General features: G+C 43.3%; 1 protein-coding gene and 1 pseudogene across 6 annotated transcripts in view; both read left to right on the forward strand.

Moving 5' to 3' along the window:
- The first annotated feature begins 10774 nt into the window (after nt 1-10774).
- On the forward strand, nt 10775-11936 carry LOC104678475 (annotated as a pseudogene). The gene is made up of 2 exons (XR_004057244.1): nt 10775-11345; nt 11786-11936. The product of XR_004057244.1 is annotated as a signal peptidase complex subunit 2-like (transcript).
- A 1776-nt stretch (nt 11937-13712) lies between these two features.
- Nucleotides 13713-17637, forward strand: part of TMEM62 (transmembrane protein 62) — a 52313-nt gene continuing 48388 nt past the window's right edge. Inside the window, exons 1-3 of one of the 5 annotated variants that reach the window (XM_030930144.1) lie at nt 13713-14182; nt 14457-14568; nt 15697-15834. In XM_030930144.1, coding sequence (XP_030786004.1) covers nt 14003-14182; nt 14457-14568; nt 15697-15834 — 430 coding nt within the window. In that variant the 5' untranslated portion in view covers nt 13713-14002. Of the gene's footprint in view, nt 14183-14456; nt 14569-15696; nt 15835-17637 lie in introns of those variants that run through there. The other 4 variants (XM_030930145.1, XM_030930147.1, XM_030930146.1 and 1 more) reach the window with 4 other exon arrangements.

Genomic DNA, 17637 nt, shown 5'->3' on the forward strand with positions numbered 1-17637 from the left:
GCGAGACTCCGTCTCAAAAAAAAAAAAAAAAAAAAAAAGAGTTATTTGCCTTTTATTAAAAAAAAAAAAAAAAAAAAAAATGTTGGTATTTGCACTGATGAGTCCAAAAGCTTGGTAGCTGAAACTACTGGCCTCTTAGCACAAAATCAAGGCAGTGGCATCAAACTGGACTATTCACCAAAGTGAAGTAGTAGTTCCTTTACCACCATGCACTTGCAGTTAAAAAAAGGGGGGGGGGGCCGGGCGCGGTGGCTCAAGCCTGTAATCCCAGCACTTTGGGAGGCCGAGACGGGCGGATCACGAGGTCAGGAGATCGAGACCATCCTGGCTAACACAGTGAAACCCCGTCTCTACTAAAAATACAAAAACTAGCCGGGCGAGGTGGCGGGCGCCTGTAGTCCCAGCTACTCGGGAGGCTGAGGCGGGAGAATGGCGCAAACCCGGGAGGCGGAGTTTGCAGTGAGCTGAGATCGGGCCACTGCACTCCAGTCCGGGCGACAGAGCGAGACTCCGCCTCAAAAAAAAAAGGGGGGGGAGGGGGAAAGACTCTCCCTTAAGAATACCCTTGATGAAGTAAACATTATTAATTTTATTAAATCTCAACCCATGAGCCTTTTAAATATTCTGTATGATGAAATAGGAAGTGCACAAAGTTTTTCCGCCATGTATAAAAGTATGGTAACTGACTTGAGAAGAAGCACTTCTGCATTGAGTTGCTAGCTCAACCAGTCACTTTTTTATCACAGAACACCCTTTTTACTTAAAAGAACAACTGACAACTATCACTGTGATTATTCAGACTTGAGTATTTGGCAGGCATTTTCTCAAATATGAACAAGACTTTTTCTTCAAGGAAAACAACTGTCAGTTTTTGTTGTCTGTGACAAAGTTGAGCTTTCAAATGAAAAATTAGAACTGTGGAAAAGTCATATCTGCCACTGTGAGCTTGACAAAGTCCTCATGAGATCAGTGGTGATATTAATGTGATTATTTGATAAATTACAATGACAGGTGTCAATGTTTGGAAGATTGGTATAACTCAATCAATATTTTCCAGATGACAAATGAGGTGTTAAAAATCCAGCATGAGCTGGGCGCGGTGGCTCACGCCAGTACTTCGGGAGGCAGAGGCAGGTGGATCACAAGGTCATGAGTTCGAGACCAACCTGGCCAAGATGGTGAAACCCCATTTCTACTAAAAAAAAAAAAAAAAAAAAAAAAAAAAAAAAAAAAATTAGCTGTGCGCGAGACTCCTTCTCAAAAAAAAAAAAAAAAAAAAAAAAAAAAATGGGTAAAAGATCCATCCAAAATGCTAAATAGAACAATAGAATGTAATGCTATGGAATACAAACATTTCATTCATATGGTTTCAGATTCCACATTGAATTGAGTCTTAAGAAACTACTATTTGTTGGCTGGGCACAGTGGCTCATGCCTGTAATCCCAGCACTTTGGGAGGCCGAGGTAGGTGGATCATGAAGTTGGGAGTTCGAGACTAGCCTGACCAACATGGTGAAACCCCATCTCTACTAAAAATACAAAAAATTAGCCAGGCATGGTGGCACACATCTGTTGTCCCAGCTACTTGGGATGCTGAAGCAGGACAATCCCTTGAACCCGGGAGGTGGAGGTTGCAGTGAGCTGAGATCGCACTACTGTGCTCCAGCCTGGGCAACAGAGCAAGACTCCGTCTCAAAACAAAACAAAACAAAAAACACAGGCTGGGCCCGGTGTCTCACGCCTGTAATCCCACCACTTTGGGAGGCTGAGGTGTGTGGATCATGAGGTCAGGAGTTCAAGACCAGTCTGGCCAATATGGTGAAACCCCATCTCTATTAAAAATACAAAAATTAGCTGGGTGTGGTGGTGCACGCCTATAGTCCCAGCTAATCTCTTAAACCTGGGAGGTAGAGGCTGTAGTGAGATGAGATCACGCCACTGCACTCCAGCCTGGGCAACAAAAGCAAAACTCCATCTCAACAAATAAATAAATTAAATTAAATTAATAAATAAAATACTCTTCCCCTTTCCAGTTATGTATCTGTGTAAGGCCAGATTTTCTTCATACACTTCAGCCAAAACAATATATCACAATATATTGAATACAAAAGCAGTTAGAAGAACCTAGCCACCTTTATTAAGCCAGACGTTAAGAGATTTGTGAAAATTGCCGGGCGCAGTGGCTCACGCCTGTAATTGCAGCACTTTGGGAGGCCAGGGCAGGCAGATCACGAGGTCAGGAGATCGAGACCATCCTGGTTAACACGGTGAAACCCCGTCTCTACTAAAAAATACAAAAAATTAGCCGGGCGTGGTGACGGGCACCTGTAGTCCCAGCACTTGGGAGGTTGAGGCAGGAGAATGGCGTGAACCCGGGAGGCAGAGCTTGCAGTGAGCCAGGATCATGCCACTGCACTCCAGCCTGGGTGACAGAGCAAGACTCCGGCTCAAAAGAAAACAAAAGAGAGATTTGCGACAACATAAAAGATTACCACACTTTTCAATATTTTTTATATTTTGGAAAGCAGTTAATTTTTTTTTTAATGCTGTTTATTTTAACATATATTGGGTTTATTATTTTAAAATAATTGATCAATATTTTAACATTTTCTCAGTTTTAACTTATATTATCTTTTTGTTTGTTTGGTTTTTGAGATGGAGTCTTGCTCTGTCCCCCAGGCTGGAATGTGGTGGCGTGATCTTGGCTCACAGCAACCTCCACCTCCCAAGTAGCTGGGATTCAAGTGATTCTCCTGCCTCAGCCTTCCAAAAAAAAAAAAAAAAAAAAAGAGTAGTGTTAAACAAACAAAAAAGGTAAAGTGTTAATTTTTTTTCTTCAATGTTCACTGTAACCTATCCTTAGTGAATTCTAGTTGTGTTTCAAAAGTTTGGTCTTAAAATACTAGATTTTAAGTTCCAAACAACTTATCTTTGAATATAATTACCTTTACATAATAAAACATACCTTTCTGCCTACAACTCTTCACAGTAATTTGATGAGATAAAGAGATTTTAGGCAACAACCTGCTAATATTTTATGCCAGATGTTGACAAACTCCGATTAGTCCCACTATGGTCGTTTTTTGACTTCCCTGAGCTAAGAACAGTTTTTACATTTTTTAATAGTTGAAAAAAATCAAAAGAATAGTAACATTTTGTGACACAAGAAAGTTATTCAAAATTCAGATTTCAGTGTCCATAAAGTTTTATTGAATATTACTACTATGGCTGCTCTCCCAGTGCAACAGCAGAGCTAAGTACTTGTAACACGGCTCACATACCATCTCTCTGTTTATAGAAAAAGTTCACTTACCCCTTTTCCTATAATATGATCATAATTTAGCTATACAATTAGAACTCAGGGTAGAATTCAGCTCTACTCTGAATAAAAATTCCACAGTCACGCTAAAGTCGACTCTGAATATTGACCTAACCAAAACTGATACAAATTGTTTTGAAAGGATGGGGTCTGGGAGTACGAATGAAAGTGGTCCTTGCAGCATTTCTTGTGGTCGTTGTGAGAGGGCTAGTTTCACCTCTTCCTTAGTGGGAGTCGGTAGATACCATTTGATCCTGAAAGCCCAGAGCTATCACCATTGGCAGGTCAAGAGAAATACGGAGGTCAAAAACAAGAGTGAGCTCCAGCATTAAAAAGACTACTGAGGGCTGGGCGCAGTGGCTCAAGCCTGTAATCCCAGCACTTTGGGAGGCCAAGGCGGGCGGATCACGAGGTCAGGAGATCGAGACCATCCTGGCAAACCCCGTCTCTACCAAAAATACAAAAAAAATTAGCCAGGCGTGGTGGCGGGCGCCTGTAGTCCTAGCTACTCCGGAGGCTGAAGCAGGAGAATGGCGTGAACCTGGGGGGCGGAGCTTGCAGTGAGCCAAGACCTCACCACTGCGCTCCAGCCTGGGTGACAGAGTGAGTCTCTGTCTCAAAAAAATAAATAAATAAATAAAATAAATAAAACTTTTCATGGAGAAAAATAGAGAAATAGAGTGTATGCATTTATTATTATTATTATTATTTTGAGATGGAGTCTTGCTGTGTTGCCCAGGCTGGATTGCAGTGGCATCATGTTGGCTCACTGCAGCCTCTGCCTGCTGGATTTCAAGCGATTCTCCTGCCTTATCCTCCCAAGTATCTGGGACTACAGGAGTGCACCACCATGGCCAGTTAAATTTTTAAGACCAGCCCAGGCTGGTCTTAAATTCCTGACCTCAAGGGATTCTCCTGCCAAGGCCTCTGAAAATGCTGGGATTATAGGTGTGAGTCACTAAGTCTAGCCTTTTCCTGAATTTTTTTTTTTTTTTTTTTTGAGACAAAGTCTCACTCTATCACCCAGCCTGGATTGCAGTGGCACAATCTTGTCTCATTGTAACCTCCGCCCCCTGGGTTCAAGCAATTCTCCTGCCTCAGCCTTCTGAATATCTGGGATTACAGGTGTGCACCACCAGGCCCAGCTAATTTTTTGTATCTTTAGTAGAGACAAGGGCTTCACCAAGGTGGCCAGGCTGGCCTTGAATTCCTGACCTCAAATGATCCTCCCACCTCAGCCTCCCAAAGTGCTCAGATTACAGGCATGAGCCACTGCACTCAGCCTTCCTGAATATTTTTGATCCACAGTTGGTTGAATTCACAGATGCAGAACCCATGGATATGGAGGGCCGATTGTACATTCATACCGTAAAACCATCACTATTATCCATCTCCAGACTTTTTTCATCTTGCAAAACTGAAAAGTACACCTATTAAACATTAATTCCCCATCCCCACTTCCTCCCAGTCTCTGCAAACTACCATTCTACTTTCTGTCTCTGTGAATTTGACTACTCTAGGTACCTTATATAAGTGGAATCACACAGTATTTGTCTTTTTGTGACTGGCTTATTTCACTTAGTATAATGTCCTTAAGGTTGATCCATGTTGTAATAAGTCAATTCCTTGATCTGTGAGTTTTTTACTTTTGCAGGTGTTTCAGGTTTCTTGTAAAGAGCATTGATTACCTAGATGAAATTCTTCCCAAATTTCTGTTTTGTTAAGGAATAAAAGGAGTGCTCCCTCAAAAGCTTAAAAAGTGTATATACCCAAAGTAAAATAGTTCATCCTACCATAAAGACACATACAAGCAAATATTTACTGCAGCACTATTCACAATAGCAAAGACATGGAATCAACCTAAATGCCCATCAGTGGTAGATGGGATAAAGAAAATGTGGTACACATACACCATGGAATACTACACAGCCATAAAAAAGAATGAGATTATGTCCTTTGCCGCAACATGGATGGATCTGGAGACCATTATCCTAAGCAAATTAATGCAGGAACAGAAAACCAAATACCACATGTTCTCACTTAAAAGTGGGAGCTAAACAACGAGAATACATAGACACAAAGAGGGAAATGACAGACATGGGCCTACTTGAGGGTGGAGGATAGGAGGAGGGAGAGGATCAGAAAAAAAAAAAAAAACCTGTTGGGTACTATGCTTATTATCTGGGTGACTAAATAATCTGTACACCAAACCCCTGTGGCATGCAGTTTACCTGAATAACAATCCTGCACCTGTACCCCTAAACCTAAAATAAAAGTTAAAAAAAAACTTTAAAAATGTCTAGTACACACCAGTGATCATTGTAGCATCATACACAATAGCCAAAAGGGGAAAACAACCCAGGTATTCATCAACAGATGAATGGATAAACAAAATGTGGTCTATACATACAATGCAATATTATTCAGCCTTAAACGGAAGGAAATTCTGGCACATGCTACAACATGGATGAACCTTGAAGCCATATGTTAAGTGCTGATGGTTGCATAACATACTTATGCACTGAATTACACAGTAATTCAGTACTTAACTGCACTGAATTACACAACGTCTCACTCTATTGCTTGGGCTGGAGTGCAATGGTGCAAAATTTCAGCTCACTGCAGCCTTGACCAACTGGGTTTAGGTGATCCTCCCACCTCAGCCTCCCAGGTAGCTCAGACTACACGCATGCGCCACCACGCCCAGCTAATTGTTTGCATTTTTAGTAGAGGCAGGGTTTTGCCATGTTGCGCAGGCTCGTCTCAAGCTCCTGGGCTCAAGCAATCCGCCTGCCTCGGGCTCCCAAAGTGTTGGGATTACAGGGGTGAGCCACTGTGCTCAGCCTATTTTACCACAGTTTAAAAAAATAATTTAAAAAAATCTTTTTTTTTTTTTTTTTTTTTTTGAGACGGAGTCTTGCTTTGCTGCCCAGGCTGGAGTGCAGTGGCCGGCTCTCAGCTCACTGCAAGCTCCGCCTCCCGGGTTCACGCCATTCTCCTGTCTCAGCCTCCCGAGTAGCTGGGACTACAGGCGCCCGCCTCGTCGCCCGGCTAGTTTTTTGTATTTTTTAGTAGAGACGGGGTTTCACCGTATTAGCCAGGATGGTCTCGATCTCCTGACCTCATGATCCGCCCGTCTCGGCCTCCCAAAGTGCTGGGATTACAGGCTTGAGCCACCGCGCCCGGCCTTTTTTTTTTTTTTTTTTTGAGACGGAGTCTCGCTCTGCCGCCCAGGCCGGAGTGCAGTGGCTGGATCTCAGCTCACTGCAAGCTCTGCCTCCTGGGTTTACGCCATTCTCCTGCCTCACCCTCCCGAGTAGCTGGGACTACAGGCGCCCACCACCTCACCCAGCTAGTTTTTTGTATTTTTTAGTAGAGACGGGGTTTCACCGTGTTAGCCAGGATGGTCTCGATCTCCTGACCTCGTGATCCGCCTGTCTCGGCCTCCCAAAGTGCTGGGATTACAGGCTTGAGCCACCATGCCGGGCCTAAAAAAATCTTAATCCCAACACTTTGGGAGGCCGAGATGGGCGGAATTACTTGACGTCAGGAGTTTGAGGTGAGCCTGGCCAACCTGGCGAAACCCTGTCTCTACTAAAAAATACAAAAATTAGCCATATGTTGTGGCCCATGCCTGTGATCCCAGCTACTCGGGAGGTTGAGGCACAAGAATTGCTGGAACCCAGGAGGCAGATGTTTCAGGGAGCCAATATGGTGCCACTGCACTCCAGCCTAGGCGACAGACCTAGACTCTGTTTCAAAAAAAAAAAAAAAAACTTTATACACACACAACCTATTTTAATTACATTACTTTGGCTCTCTATATAAATGAATTCACAAAACAATTTAATACTATATTTTTGTATTTTTAACAAGGTCAGTAAGATAGTGATTGGAAGACAATTACGGCCAGGTGTAGTGGCTCACGCCTGTGATCCTGGCATTTTGGGAGGCCAAGGCAGGTGGATCGCTTGAGGTCAGGAGTTTGAAACCAGCCTGGCCACCATGGAGAAACTCTGTCTTTACTAAAAATATTTTTAAAAAGTAGTCAGGCATGGTGGCAGGCTCCTGTAATCCCAGCTACTCGGGAGGCTGAGGCAGGAGAATTGCTTGAACCCAGGAGGTAGAGGTTGCAGTGAGCCGAGATCACATCATTGTACTCCAGCCTGGGCAACAAGAGCAAAACTCTGTCTCCCCTCCACCCCCCGCCAAAAAAAAAGACAATTTCTGCATCTTATATTTGTGAGAGTTACTTAATTCAACATGTGGCTGTTGGTGACAATGTACATTGTACTGTTAAATGTCCGAGTGATACATTCTCCCTTGACTTTGGTTCTAGGTAAATTTGCTCTCATGGTGAATTGCTGCCTGCTTTCTTTATAACAAGAACTCTATTTACCTTTCTGCTTTGACTGTCAGGAACTTTGACTGTCAGGAACTGAACTGAAGTGATTAGCTGGTCAAACCAGTATTTCCCTAGAGAATCATTAACCATCATTAAATAAATAATTTCCTGTTCCTATTCACTTTGAACACCACAAGTGAAGTGGCTTGGTTGGAGTACAGTGTCTGAAATTGAGACTGCTGGCCTTTGTGACTTGTGACCATGTCCAAATGCTTTAACAGCATGATTCCTCCTCTTGTTGTGCCCCATTTCTAGAAAATGATTTCCTGTATCTTTGAGGTTTCTCTAATGTTGCAGGAAGTCAGGGACCCCAAATGGAGGGACTGACTGGAGCCGTGGCAGAGGAACATTAATTGTGAAGATTTCATGGACATTTATCAGTTCCCAAATAATAATTTTATAATTTCTTATGCCTATCTTTACTTTAATCTCTTACTTCTGTTATCTTCATAAGCTGAGGATATACATCACCTCAGGACCACTGTGATAATTGTGTTAACTGTACAAATTGATTGTAAGACATGTGTGTTTGAACAATATGAAATCAGTGCACCTTGAAAAAGAACAGAATAACAGTGATTTTTTAGGGAACAAGGGAAGACAACCATAAGGTCTGACTGCCTGAGGGGTCAGACAAAAAGAGCCATATTTTTCTTCTTGCAGATAGCCTATAAATGGACGTGCAAGTAGGAGAGATATCGCTAAATTCTTTTCCTGGCAAGGAATATTAATATTAATACCCTGGGAAAGGAATACATTCCTGGGGGGAAGTCTATAAACGCTGCTCTGGGACTGTCTGTCTCATGCAGTTGAGATAAGGACTGAGATACGCCCTAGTCTCCTGCAGTACCCTCAGGCTTACTACAGTGGGGAAAAACTGCCCTGGTAAATTTGTGGTCAGACCAGTTCTCTGCTCTCGAACCCTGTTGTCTGTTATTTAAGATGTTTATCAAGACAATATGCGCACTGCCGAGCATAGACCCTTATTGGTAGTTCTGCTTTTCCCCTTTGCCTTGTGATCTTTGTTGGACCCTTAGTAGTAGTTCTGCTTTTTGCCCTTTGAAGCCTGTGACCTTTGTACCTACTCCCTGTTCTTACACATCTCCCCTTTTGAAACCCTTAATAAAAAACTTGCTGGTTTGAGGCTCAGGTGGGCATCACAGTCCTACTGATATGTGATGTCACCCCCGGCGGCTCAGCTATAAAATTCCTCTCTTTGTACTCTTTTTCTTTATTTCTCAGCCGGCCGACATTTATGGAAAATAGAAAGAACCTACGTTGAAATATTGGGGGCAGGTTCCCCCAATACCCTAAGGTCTCTGCAAATGCATTTTATGTATGCCACATTGCTTGGGTTTTAAATTAGATCATCTCAGTCATGTCTCCCAAATTTGGTTTTAAAATATCCTTCCACGTGTTTTCTAGTGGTGTAGTATTAGATAAAACCAAAATCAAAATTTTATTTTATTGATATGGGTAATGCTCTCCATTCATACATTATAGCCCTGGTCCCTCAGTCACTATGTTCCACATTTTGTCATTATTTTAAAAAAAACTCTTATTTTCTTCCATTGAATATCCAATCAGGTGCCATGTTCTATAGTTTTTATTTTTAAAATTGTTGTTACATCTGATCACTCCTTTCTAATCTCAAGGTTGTATTCTCCCATCTTTCTTCTTCAGGTCTTTGTAATTACCCCACTACCTGGATTATGGCAATCTCCCTCCAACAGGATTCTCTCTCACACCTATCCTCTGGACAGTCAGTTCTCTATGCTGTTGCCAGATCCATGTTGCCAAAGCAGAACTCTGTTGTCTTCACTCTTGGCATTTAGAGGTCTTCCTCAATGTGTGTGCCTCAAGCCAAAGGTCCAGTCTAATTACCATTATTCCTCTTGGCATAGGCTGGCAAACTGAAACATTCACTGTCCCTGCAACATGCCCTGCATTTTCTCATCTTAATGCTTTGGTTCGTGTTGTTAGGAAAGTGCTTTTACCCACCCCAACCTCAATCTCTGCCAGTCAAGAAATATTACCCATCCTTTATATGCAGCATCCATAATTAAACTTTTCTTGATTCTTTCCAAAGACGTACTTTCTGCTAGTTTTTTGCTGTTGTTGTTGTTGTTTGAGATGGAATCTCGCTCTGTCACCCAGGCTGGAGTGCAGTGGCCCGATCTTGGCTCACTGCAACCTCCGCCTCCCAGGTTCAAGCGACTCTCCTGCATCAGCCTCCCAAGTAGCTAGGACTACAGATACGTGCCACCATGCCTGGCTAATTTTTTGTAGTTTTAGTAGAGATGGGCTTTCACCATGTTAGCCAGGATGGTCTCAATCTCCTGACCTCGTGATCTGCCCGCCTCTGCCTCCCAGTGGTGGGATTACAGGCGTGAGCCACCGTGCCCAGCTTCTCTCTCCTAGTTTTAACCTTCCCCCTGCCTTTTATATCTGGTCATCTCTTGTGGCAAAAAGCATATTCTTCGCATATTAAACTTATGTATGTATGTCTCTCTCTTACATAAACTCCTTAATGAACCATAGCTCTTTGCCTACTTACCTTTATGTTTCTTTATGTTTTCTGCTTAGATCAATGTATTGTATTCCAAAGGTACTCAAAATTTAATTGAAAATTTTAAATTGAAAATTCAATTTAATTGAAATTGGCATAAATCCAATACTGACAACATATCCCAAGGAAAAAACTCAAAGGGAGTTTTTTTTTTTAAGAGCACTATTCGTGTAAAAATATTTACTCAGCCAGGCGCGGTGGCTCACGCCTGTAATCCCAGCACTTTTGGGAGGCCGAGGCGGGCCGATCACAAGGTCAGGAGATTAAGACCATCCTGGCTAACACAGTGAAATCCTGTCTCTATTAAAAATACAAAAAGTTAGCCAGGCATGATGGTGAGTGCCTGTAATCCCAGCTGCTGGAGGCGGAGCTTGCAGTGAGCCGAGATCGCGCCACTGCACTCCAGCCTAGGCGGTAGAGAGAGACTCCATCCCCCCGCAAAAATACATATCTTTACTCAGAACAGGCAGAAGCGGATAAGATGGCGGCAGCAGCTGCACAGGGTGGGAGAAGCGGTGGTAGTGGAGGCAGTAGTGGGGCTGGCGTGGTTCCAGGTGTGGGGCAGGCAGTGGCCATAGCGGCTTGTTGGATAAGTGGAAGATAGATGATAAGCCTGTAAAAATTGACAAGTGCGATGGATTAGCTGTGAAAAACTCTTCGGATGATTCTGCCAGAAAGTTACTTCTGGAAAAATACAAATATGTGGAGAATTTTGGTCTAATTGATGGTCGCCTCACCATCTGTACAATATCCTGTTTCTTTGCCATAGTGGCTTTGATTTGGGATTACATGCACCTCTTTCCAGAGTCCAAACCCGTTTTCGTTTTGTGCTTCATATCCTATTTTGTGATGATCTGGATTCTGACCATTTATACCTCATATAAGGAGAGGAGCATCTTTGTCGTGACCCACAGGAAAGATCCTACAGGAATGGATCCTGATGATATTTGCCAACTGTCCTCCAGTCTTTAAAGGTTTGATGACAAATACACCTTGAAGCTGACCTTCACAAGTGGGAGAACAAAGCAGCAGCAGGAAGTCGAGTTTACCAAGTCCCCATTGCTAAGTTTGTCATGCATGTCCATGTGAAGAGACCACCAAACAGGCTTTGTGTGAGCAACAAAGCTGTTTATTTCACCTGGGTGCAGGCGGGCTGAGTCTGAAAAGAGAGTCAGCAAAGGTTGGTGGGATTATCATTAGTTCTTATAGGTTTGTGGATAGGCGGTGGAGTTAGGAGCAATGTTTTCCAGGCAGGGGGTGGATCTCACAAAGTACATTCTCAAGGGTGCGCAGAATTACAAAGAACCTTCTTAAGGGTGGGGGAGATTACAAAGTACATTGATCAGTTAAGGTGGGGCAGAAACAAATCACAATGGTGGAATGTCATCAGTTAAGGCTATTTTCACTTCTTTTGTGGATCTTCAGTTGCTTCAGGCCATCTGGATGCATATGTGCAGGTCACAGGGCATATGACAACTTAGCTTGGGCTCAGAGGCCTGACAAAGTTTTTTGACCACAGTGGGACACTGGTCCTGGATGTATATGATCCTGAAATATCCAAGCTCCATGACAGTCTCGCCATAGAAAGAAAAATAAAATAGCCAATTCTAAAAGTAGCCCTCTTTCTGCTGGATCTTGCTGAATTACTGGTTTGGGAGGTGGAGGAGATAAAAATAACTTAAAATGGATAAAAGTAAAAAAAGTTAAAAAGTTCCTTTTTTTTTTTGGAGACGGAGTCTCACTCTGTCACCCAGGCTGGAGTGCAGTGGCCGGATCTCAGCTCACTGCAAGCTCCGCCTCCCAGGTTCAGGCCATTCTCCTGCTTCAGACTCCCGAGTAGCTAGGACTACAGGCGCCCGCCACCATGCCTGGCTAATTTTTTTGTATTTTTGGTAGAGACGGGGTTTTGTCGTGTTAGCCAGGATGGTCTCGATCTCCTGACCTCGTGATCCGCCCATCTCGGCCTCCCAAAGTGCTGGGATTACAGGCTTGAGCCACCGCGCCCGGCCAAAAAAGTTCCTGTTTTATCCCGAAATTTTAGTCTATTCTGGATAAATAGGATTTTCTGACACAGATACGAGAAGTTGTAGCTCTGATGTCTAGCTGTATCCTTGGTCTGCTGATTGCATTATTTTAATTTGCTTTTCTGGGAAAGCAGTTTTGCTAAAAGCTGTTTAGACTTTTTTCCTTTGTACCTAGCATTACTTTATATAGTATAGTTCTGGGCCATGTAGCATTTTAAGACTCAATTTAAAAATTATATTCATAATTGCTGACTTTGTTAATTCCTATTTCCACATGTGTTTCCTTGAAGAATTCAGTATACGACTTCTCGTGTGTGATTGCTTTCCTTCACACACTATTTTTGTGGGTGTGTATATATCTGATTTGGGCAGAATTTAAAATACACATAGCTTTTTAATTAGTTTGAAATAGACCTTCTGCCTGATACATTTTGTGCTCCTAACCAATAAAAGAAACCAATGACATTTTAGTTTTATATTGTGTTTTCCACTAGTATATCCCTGTTGATTTGTTTGTGCCTTTTATTAACTGCCATTTTCTAAAATTTTTTTCAATGAAAGGAAGGCAGATGTGAAAATAAATTACTCAGAACACCAATATATAATAAACAATTTAAAAATCAACAATAAGGGAGTGGTTAGATAAGTTAAGGTAGGGCTGAATCTAATTCTCCTGGGCCTGGCCCATAGGAAGTATTTAATATTTATTAAATGAATAGTATACCACCGTGTTGCAATATTAATCAGGTGCATGTGAAATCAGGTTAAGGGAAAAATAACTTTCACAAAACATAGGAATTAACATCTATAGAAAACCTATGCTGCCGGGCGCGGTGGTCCCAGCACTTTGGGAGGCGGCGGCGGGATGATCGCTTGAACCCAGGAGTTCCGAGGCCAGCTTGGGCAACAGAGAGAGACCCCAGTCTCTACAAAACTATATTTAAAAAATTAGCTGGGCGTGATGGTGCGAACCTGTAGTTCCAGCTACTTGAGGCCAGGGAGGTCAAGGCTGCAGTGAGCCATGATCGCTCCACTGCATTCCTGCCTGGGGGACAGAGTGAGATCATGTCTGAGAAGTGAAGGAAAGGGGAACGGTAGCGGGAAGGAGAAGGGAAAGAAAAGAAAACCTATGGAGGCACGTTAATAATCAGAAGGGGCCAGAGGAAGCCACCTGACACATTTGTGAGACAATGTAAAAGGCGTCCTCATACGTTCTCACTTTGATACAACAACCCTGCAAAGTGCACACGGAAGGTGTTATTAACTCTGTTTTACAGGTAAGGAGATCGACCCACTGAGGTCAGGAGTTAATGACCAAGGCGGAGCCAGGACTCTAGCCCTGGCCTCCTGGCCACTGGTCCCGGTCTCCTTGCCCGCCACCACTCGGCCACCGTCACTGGTGTTCAGAGTTTCGGTTCCCTTTTCTTTGATCGCATTACTTACGCAAAACGAGCCCAGACACTTGCGCTGCCAGAGAGGCACAGATGCCGGCAGGCGGCTGACCGCCGCAGCACCCTAGGCCCGGTGTGTGGCTCCAGCCCCGCATCCGGCTCCGGCCCCGCATCCGGCTCTGACCCCGCAACAAGAGAGTCCGGAAGTGCAGGCAAAGCGGCTCCCGGGAGCGCCGCGCGGTCCCGCGCGGGATTAGCTAGGGCCGCTCCCCGGCGGATTGGCGGGCGGGCGGCATGGCTGCAGTGCTGGCTCTCAGGGTGGTCGCGGGGTTGGCGGCCGCAGCGCTGGTGGCCATGCTCTTGGAGCACTACGGCCTGGCGGGCCAACCCTCGCCGCTGCCGCATCCCGCGCCCCCCAGGAGGCCGCACCCCGCGCCAGGTCCTGGAGACAGCAACATCTTCTGGGGCCTGCAGGTGAAGCGGCGGGAAGCCGGGCAGGGAGGCGGGTGCAGAGCGGGCACCGTGCGGTGAGACCCTGGCGGGTGTTGGGCCCCACGCTCCAGGCTGCGGGCCTCACTCAGGTTGTAACTCGAGGCTCTGTCTAGTGCTGGCCCTGTCCTTATCTGGGGGGTTCGTTATGCACTGCCTCTTTGTCTTTTCCTTCTGCCCGAGAGAGCCGCTGAGCCGCCGCTCCCCATGCTGCCTCTTCCCGGCTCAGATCTCTCTGTTCAATACCTGTTTTCGGCAGATATCCGACATTCACCTGAGCAGGTTTCGAGATCCAGGCAGAGCGGTAGACTTAGAGAAATTCTGTTCTGAAACTATTGACATCATTCAACCAGCTCTCGTCCTAGCAACAGGTAGGGAGGCTTGCCATGCTGTGGTAGTGTTCTGTGGTCTGGATGGTAGAACTTTGGCCAGGGCTGCGGCTTTTCACTTTGGGGATGTTGGGAGCAGTATAGCCACAGCTCCAGATGAGCCCTGTGAAGTGGAAGAGATCGGACATTCTAACCCCTTTGCCTATGGATAACTGAATGAGTCAAGATCCAGGCAAAATGATTTGAGGTAGCAAGGTTTTGTCAAAGTAGTAGAAGCAAGGCTCCTGGTTCTCATGTCAGTCTGTTGTCTCATGTATTTGTATCTGGTTTTTGTTCTTGTTGTTATAGTTGTGGTTGTGAGAATTAGGGAAAAGCCTGTAACCACGAATCAGAAGTTCTCTTCTTTTGCTCACTTTTCAATTTTCTTTATATTATTAATCTTATATTTTCAGTTGTTTGAGGCTTCCGGTGACCCAGGGCACTTTTTCTTCATCCTTTAATAGTTTTATGACTTGAGTTTTCTAGACTCTTCAAACCCTTTATTTGCTTCCAAACTGTAGTGGGGAGAAGAAGCTAAAGGAGCATCTATCTGTCTTGCTTATTGGGGAATTCATCACCCATCCACCTTATTGAAGTATCTCTGCTGACATGAAAGGGTATCAGTTCTCATTTAATGGATGAACCCCCATAAAAAGTGTTCTGTTTAGTTCCCTATAAATTTTGGTATTTTGTTGTCCAATTGCACCTGCCACATTGCTTCTTGCTATAAAAATAATATTTGGTCAAGTCACATATTCTGATTTTGTGGTTTGGAAAACATGGTTGCTGTAGATATTAGGCACCCACTCAGAGTATTGGAATTTCTTATAAAAACATTTTCATTTTATCAGAGTCTACTGATGCATTTTGTACTGTTCTCTTTAAGGATTTTTTCACAACCCATTTCTAATATCACACAGGCATTTGCTAACCTATAAGAAACAAAGCCCTTGCTGAGAAAATCTTGTTAGTTTAGATGGCTTGATTGGACATTGGTGGTCTCATGACCAGTTTTGCTTATACACGTTGAGTACTTTAAGTATCGTTGTTCCTTCAGTGTACATGTCTAAAAAAATGGAACCCCTAGGAGTTTGTTTTGCATTGTGATTCAATTCTTGTGTAAACCTACAGGAGACCTGACAGATGCCAAAACAAAGGAACAGTTGGGATCCAGGCAGCATGAGGTAGAATGGCAAACCTACCAGGGTATTCTGAAGAAGACAAGAGTCATGGAAAAAACCAAGTGGTTGGATATCAAAGGAAATCATGGTGAGAACCAAGAGCCAGATATAATAAAGACTAGAGTTTTTTTCCCCCTTCAGGAACCTAGATTTTCCAACTTAGATTGTAAAATTATAAAATGGGACGTTATAACATAGGTTTACATATACTAAAGGTCACAACTCTGAAATACAACTATATAATGTGGTTTTAAAACTTCAGATGTCATTGTTAGCCTTTGAAATGACAATTGGTATGGTCCTTTTTTTGTGACATATGCTGCTTTTTTTTATTATTATTATCACTATACTTTAAGTTCTGGGATACATGTGCAGAACGTGCAGGTTTGTTACATAGGTATACATGTGCCATGGTGGTTTGCTGCATCCATCAACCTGTCATCTACATTAGGTATTTCTCCTAATGCTATCCCTCCCCCTGCCCCCCACCCCCAAGTCTTTTCTTCTTTACATGGAAGAGACATGAGTTTTAGCAAAACTCATGCAGACAGATGTTTTAATAAATATACATTTTGCTAAGTGAAAGAAGCCAAACCCGTAAGTCTGCATACTGTATGATTTCATTTATATGACATTCAGGAAAAGGCAAAACAATAGACAGAGAACAGATTGTAGTTACCAGAGGATAGGGATTGGGAGACAGATTAACTGCAAACAGGCATCATGGAGAATTTTTGGTGGTGAGGGAACTAGTCTGTATTTTGGTGGTTGTGGTGGACTTCAGGTTCGTTATGTATTTGTCAAAATCCATAGAACTGTAAGTCACAGAAAAGAATGAATTTTCCTGTGTGCAAAGTTAAAAAACTTTGCTTTTTATTTTTTCTTTTTAAAATTTACTATGACTATTCTTATTATAATTATTTTGTGAGACAGAGTCTCACTCTGTCACCCAGGCTGGAGTACAGTAGTGCAATCTCAGTAGTGCAACCTTTGTCTCCTGAGTTCAAGCAATTCTCCTGCCTTAGCCTCCTGAGTAGCTGGGATTACAGACAGGTACCATCCTTCCCAGTTAATTTTTTTTTGGGGGGTATTTTTAGTAGAGGCGGAGTTTCACCACATTGGCCAGGCTGGTCTCGAACTCCTGACCTCAAATGATCTGCCTGCCTCAGCCTCCTAAAGTGGTGGGATTATAGGTGTGAGCCACCACACCCGCTTTATTATTATTTTTTTGACAGGGTCTTGCTCTGTCACTCAACCTAGAGTGCAGTGGTGTGCGTATAGCTCACCGCAGCCTTGACCTGAGCTTAAATGATCCTCCCACCTCAGCACCCCCAAGTAGCTGGGACTACAAGCATGCATCACCACACCCAGCTAATTTTTGAAGGTTTTTTTTTTTGTGGAGTTGGGATCTTGCTCTGTTGCTCAGGCTGACCCCAAACTCCTGGGCTCAAGCGATCCTCCCACCTCATTCTCCCAAAGTGCTGGGATTACAGGTATGAGTCACTGCACCTAGCCTAAAAATTTTAAATTGCAAACAAATCTCCATAGGCATGAACAGGGAAATGAATAATCCTTTCCCTTTTTTAGATTATTGTTGGGTTGGTAAGGAAATGAACTCTTCTCTAAAAGAGTCCTGATGGTAGTAGATTTGTTTGATTTATAAAGGTTGACTTTTTTATTAGCTAAGTACTTCATTTGTCTACTTTATTTGATCAATAGATCAGGCATGAATCCACTTTTTGCTGGCTTTTAGAATCACAGGATTAAGACAAGAGCAACTACAGTTCAATCTTATAATTGCAAACTTATTTATTCCGAATGGTATAGAATTCAAAGTACCTGTTTTTCTCTAGTATACTAAGTGCCTTAAGTAAGTTTCTAGATAATCTGA

This window comes from Rhinopithecus roxellana, chromosome 5, assembly GCF_007565055.1.
Source record: "Rhinopithecus roxellana isolate Shanxi Qingling chromosome 5, ASM756505v1, whole genome shotgun sequence".
Lineage (NCBI taxonomy): Eukaryota > Metazoa > Chordata > Mammalia > Primates > Cercopithecidae > Rhinopithecus > Rhinopithecus roxellana.